Consider the following 4481-nt stretch of genomic DNA (forward strand, 5'->3'; position numbering starts at 1 on the left):
AGGGCTATGGTAGCGCCTACAGCTGACGAATAAAGAGCTATGGAGGCGACTGCGATGATTACAACGGACACTGGGAGCGACTACTACAATTCTGGCAAGGGTTACGGTAACGACTACTACCCGGATTACTACTCGTCATATGGTCTTGGCAACGGATACGGCTACTACCCCGACTACTACTCGTCGTACGATGGTGGGTATGGCAATGGAAATGGAGACTACCCGGACTACTCTTCTTCTTACGGCTACCCCAGTTACGGCGGCTACGGCTACTCCAGCTACGGGTACCCGGGCTACTTTGGTTATGAGTCGGCCACAGCGAGTGTCGGTGCTACTGGTGGTGAGAAAGAATCTGCGACTGCGAATGGTCAGAAGGAGACTGCGACTGTGGCCACGGACGCTGCCGACGTCAAGTCGGTCAAGAAGGAGAGCAAGACGGAGTCGAAGGCATCGAAGGAGACCAAGTCGGACGCCACCGACAAGTCGAAGGACAAGTAAAATCAAGCTGAATCTGTTCGAAATAAGTAGAAAAACGTAGTAAGCCGGCGTGTGACTGTGTAGCGTAGAAAATTGAAGTGACAGCTGTAAGGAATACAAAGCCAATGGATGTGATCGGTTAAAATGATATCGGTCACCAGATTATCATATTGCACAGGTGGTTGGGCAGCAACGGTAAGAGTAGAGCCTTACGATGTACTTCGAAGTACTGTGGACCTTGTTTGAGTACTACTAGTAGTAGTAGTAGTGGCTGAAGATATGAAACTTTTTTGAGGTAGTAGTCGAAATCTTTGCTGATGTAGTAGTCCTATGGTTGATTTCTTTTGCTGGAATAGTAGTAGTAGCTTTGGAAAAAGTAGATGTATTCGCGTAATCTTGCATTTTAATTTTAATATACTTCAAGTATACTTTTTCTAAACAACGATGTCTGCATAACTACAGTTTGCAGTCTATCACTTATTGTTGACCCGACTGATTCTCTCAACGCTTCTCTTTCATCGTCTTCTCGATCAATCACAGCGAACGAAGAAAGACAATACCACTACGAGAGGTGACCACGATGGCTGATGCAACATCGACACCCAGACCGCAGTTCGATCGGACTCCTCCTCGCTCTCTCACTTGTCATCTCGCTTCCTCCCTGACACTCGACAACCAACCTTCAGCTCCATCATCTACTTTTGCAACTGCCCAACAAGATGCACTCCGAATTTCTCGCCATAGTGGGCCTGTGTGTCGCTGCTTCAATCCTGCATGCAACTGACGCTGCTAACAGAATGAACCCGCGTCGTCAACTCGGGTCGTACAAGGACTACGACCACCACCAGCACAAGCACGACCACGATCACAAGAAACACCACCACCACGACAAGAAGGACCACCCTCACTACTACCGTCGCCGCCTCGAAGATAAGGACACCAAGGCTACCGATTATAAGGACACCAAGGCTACCGAGTCTTCCGACTACAGCTACGGCAAAGACGATTATGGTCACGGGCACGACCACCACGGCTATGGTCATGATGACTATGGTCACGATGACTGTGGCCGCGATAGCTACGGCCACGATGATTATAAGCACAGCGACTACAAGCACAAAGGCTACGGATACGGTAGCGGCAACGACTACAAGGGCTATGGTAGCGCCTACAGCTACAGCTATAAGAGCTATGGAGGCGACTGCGATGATTACAACGGTCACGGCAACGACTACTACAATTCTGGCAAGGGTTACGGTAACGACTACTACCCGGATCACTACTCGTCATATGGTGGTGGCAACGGATACGGCTACTACCCCGACTACTACTCGTCGTACGATGGTGGGTATGGCAATGGAAATGGGTACTACCCGGACTACTACTCTTCTTACGGCTACCCCAGTTATGGCGGCTACGGCTACTCCAGCTACGGGTACCCGGGCTACTTTAGTTATGAGTCGGCCACAGCGAGTGTCGGTGCTACTGGTGGCGAGAAAGAATCTGCAACTGCGAATGGTCAGAAGGAGTCTGCGACTGTGGCCACGGATGCTGCCGACGTCAAGTCGGTCAAGATGGAGAGCAAGACGGAGTCGAAGGCATCGAAGGAGACCAAGTCGGACGCCACCGACAAGTCGAAGGACAAGTAAAATCAAGCTGAATCTGTTCGAAATAAGTAGAAAAACGTAGTAAGCCGGCGTGTGACTGTGTAGCGTAGAAAATTGAAGTGACAGCTGTAAGGAATACAAAGCCAATGGATGTGATCGGTTAAAATGATATCGGTCACCAGATTATCATATTGCACAGGTGGTTGTGCAGCAATGGTAAGAGCAGAATTCTACGATGTACTTCAAAGTACTGTAGACCTTGTTCGAGTAGTAGTAGTAGTAGTAGTCGCTGAAGGAATGACACTTTTATTGAGGTAGTAGTCGAAATCTTTGCTGATGTAGTAGTAGTTTGGTTGATTACTTTTACTGGAAGAGTAGTAGTAGCTTTTGAAAAAGTAGATGTATTCGCGTAATCTTGCATTTTAATTTTAATATACTTCAAGTATACTTTTTCTAAACAACGATGTCTGCATAACTACAGTTTGCAGTCTATCACTTATTGTTGACCCGACTGATTCTCTCAACGCTTCTCTTTCATCGTCTTCTCGATCAATCACAGCGAACGAAGAAAGACAATACCACTACGAGAGGTGACCACGATGGCTGATGCAACATCGACACCCAGACCACAGCTAGATCGGATCGGCTGCTCCTCGCTCTCTCACTTATCGTCTCGCTTCCTTGATGACACTTGACAACCAGCCTTCAGCTCCATCATCTACTTTTGCAACTGCCCAACAAGATGCACTCCGAATTTCTCGCCATAGTGGGCCTGTGTGTCGCTGCTTCAATCCTGCATGCAACTGACGCTGCTAACAGAATGAACCCGCGTCGTCAACTCGGGTCGTACAAGGACTACGACCACCACCAGCACAACCACGACCAGAAACACCACCACCACGACAAGAAGGACCACCCTCACTACTACCGTCGCCGCCTCGAAGATAAGGACACCAAGGCTACCGATTATAAGGACACCAAGGCTACCGAGTCTTCCGACTACAGCTACGGCAAAGACGATTATGGTCACGGGCACGACCACCACGGCTATGGTCATGATGACTATGGTCACGATGACTGTGGCCGCGATAGCTACGGCCACGATGATTATAAGCACAGCGACTACAAGCACAAAGGCTACGGATACGGTAGCGGCAACGACTACAAGGGCTATGGTAGCGCCTACAGCTACAGCTATAAGAGCTATGGAGGCGACTGCGATGATTACAACGGTCACGGCAACGACTACTACAATTCTGGCAAGGGTTACGGTAACGACTACTACCCGGATTACTACTCGTCATATGGTCTTGGCAACGGATACGGCTACTACCCCGACTACTACTCGTCGTACGATGGTGGGTATGGCAATGGAAATGGGTACTACCCGGACTACTACTCTTCTTACGGCTACCCCAGTTATGGCGGCTACGGCTACTCCAGCTACGGGTACCCGGGCTACTTTGGTTATGAGTCGGCCACAGCGAGTGTCGGTGCTACTGGTGGTGAGAAAGAATCTGCGACTGCGAATGGTCAGAAGGAGTCTGCGACTGTGGCCACGGACGCTGCCGACGTCAAGTCGGTCAAGAAGGAGAGCAAGACGGAGTCGAAGGCAATGAAGGAGACCAAGTCGGACGCCACCGACAAGTCGAAGGACAAGTAAAATCAAGCTGAATCTGTTCGAAATAAGTAGAAAAACGTAGTAAGCCGGCGTGTGACTGTGTAGCGTAGAAAATTGAAGTGGCAGCTGTAATGAATACAAAGCCAATGGATGTGATCGGTTAAAATGGTATCGGTCACCAGACTATCATATTGCACAGGTGGTTGGGCAGCAACGGTAAGAGTAGAGCCTTACGATGTACTTCGAAGTACTGTAGACCTTGTTTGAATACTTGTAGTAGTAGTAGTAGTGGCTGAAGATATGAAACTTTTTTTAGGTAGTAGTCGAAATCTTTGCTGATGTAGTAGTCCTATGGTTGATTACTTTTGCTGGAATAGTAGTAGTAGCTTTTGAAAAAGTAGATATATTCGCGTGATCTTGCATTCGAATATACTTCTAGTATATTTTTTCTAAACAACGATGCCTGCAGTCTATCACTTATCGTTAACCCGACTCATTCTCTCAACGGTTCTCTTTCATCGTCTTCCCGATCAATCACAGCGATCGAAGAGAGACAATGCCACGACGAGAGGTGACCACGATGGCTGATGCAACATCGACACCCAGACCACAGCTCGATCGGAGTGGCCTCCTTGCTCTCTCACTTGTCATCTCGCTTCCTCCCTGACACTCGACAACCAACCTTCAGCTCCATCAACTACTTGTGCAACTGCCCAACAAGATGCACTCCAAATTTCTCCCTATAGTGGGCCTGTGTGTCGCTGCTTCAATCCTGC

At 48.6% G+C, this 4481-nt stretch overlaps 2 protein-coding genes and 2 pseudogenes across 2 annotated transcripts; all 4 read left to right on the plus strand.

Moving 5' to 3' along the window:
• Nucleotide 1: 1 nt before the first annotated feature.
• Nucleotides 2–498, plus strand: PITG_22775 (annotated as a pseudogene; the record flags this gene model as incomplete).
• Nucleotides 499–1196: 698 nt separating this feature from the next.
• PITG_22776 (M96 mating-specific protein, putative) lies at nucleotides 1197–2126 on the plus strand (the record flags this gene model as incomplete). Its single annotated transcript, XM_002998087.1, has 1 exon — nucleotides 1197–2126. One exon carries the CDS (start codon nucleotides 1197–1199, stop codon nucleotides 2124–2126), a length of 930 nt encoding a protein of 309 aa, XP_002998133.1.
• Nucleotides 2127–2826: 700 nt separating this feature from the next.
• PITG_22777 (M96 mating-specific protein, putative) lies at nucleotides 2827–3747 on the plus strand (the record flags this gene model as incomplete). Its single annotated transcript, XM_002998088.1, has 1 exon — nucleotides 2827–3747. The coding sequence occupies one exon, from the start codon at nucleotides 2827–2829 to the stop codon at nucleotides 3745–3747; it is 921 nt and encodes a 306-aa protein (XP_002998134.1).
• A 417-nt stretch (nucleotides 3748–4164) lies between these two features.
• PITG_05899 overlaps nucleotides 4165–4481 on the plus strand; it is a pseudogene marked incomplete at both ends in the record, with an annotated part of 1183 nt that continues 866 nt past the window's right edge.

This window comes from Phytophthora infestans, genomic scaffold (assembly GCF_000142945.1).
Source record: "Phytophthora infestans T30-4 supercont1.9 genomic scaffold, whole genome shotgun sequence".
NCBI lineage: Eukaryota > Oomycota > Peronosporomycetes > Peronosporales > Peronosporaceae > Phytophthora > Phytophthora infestans.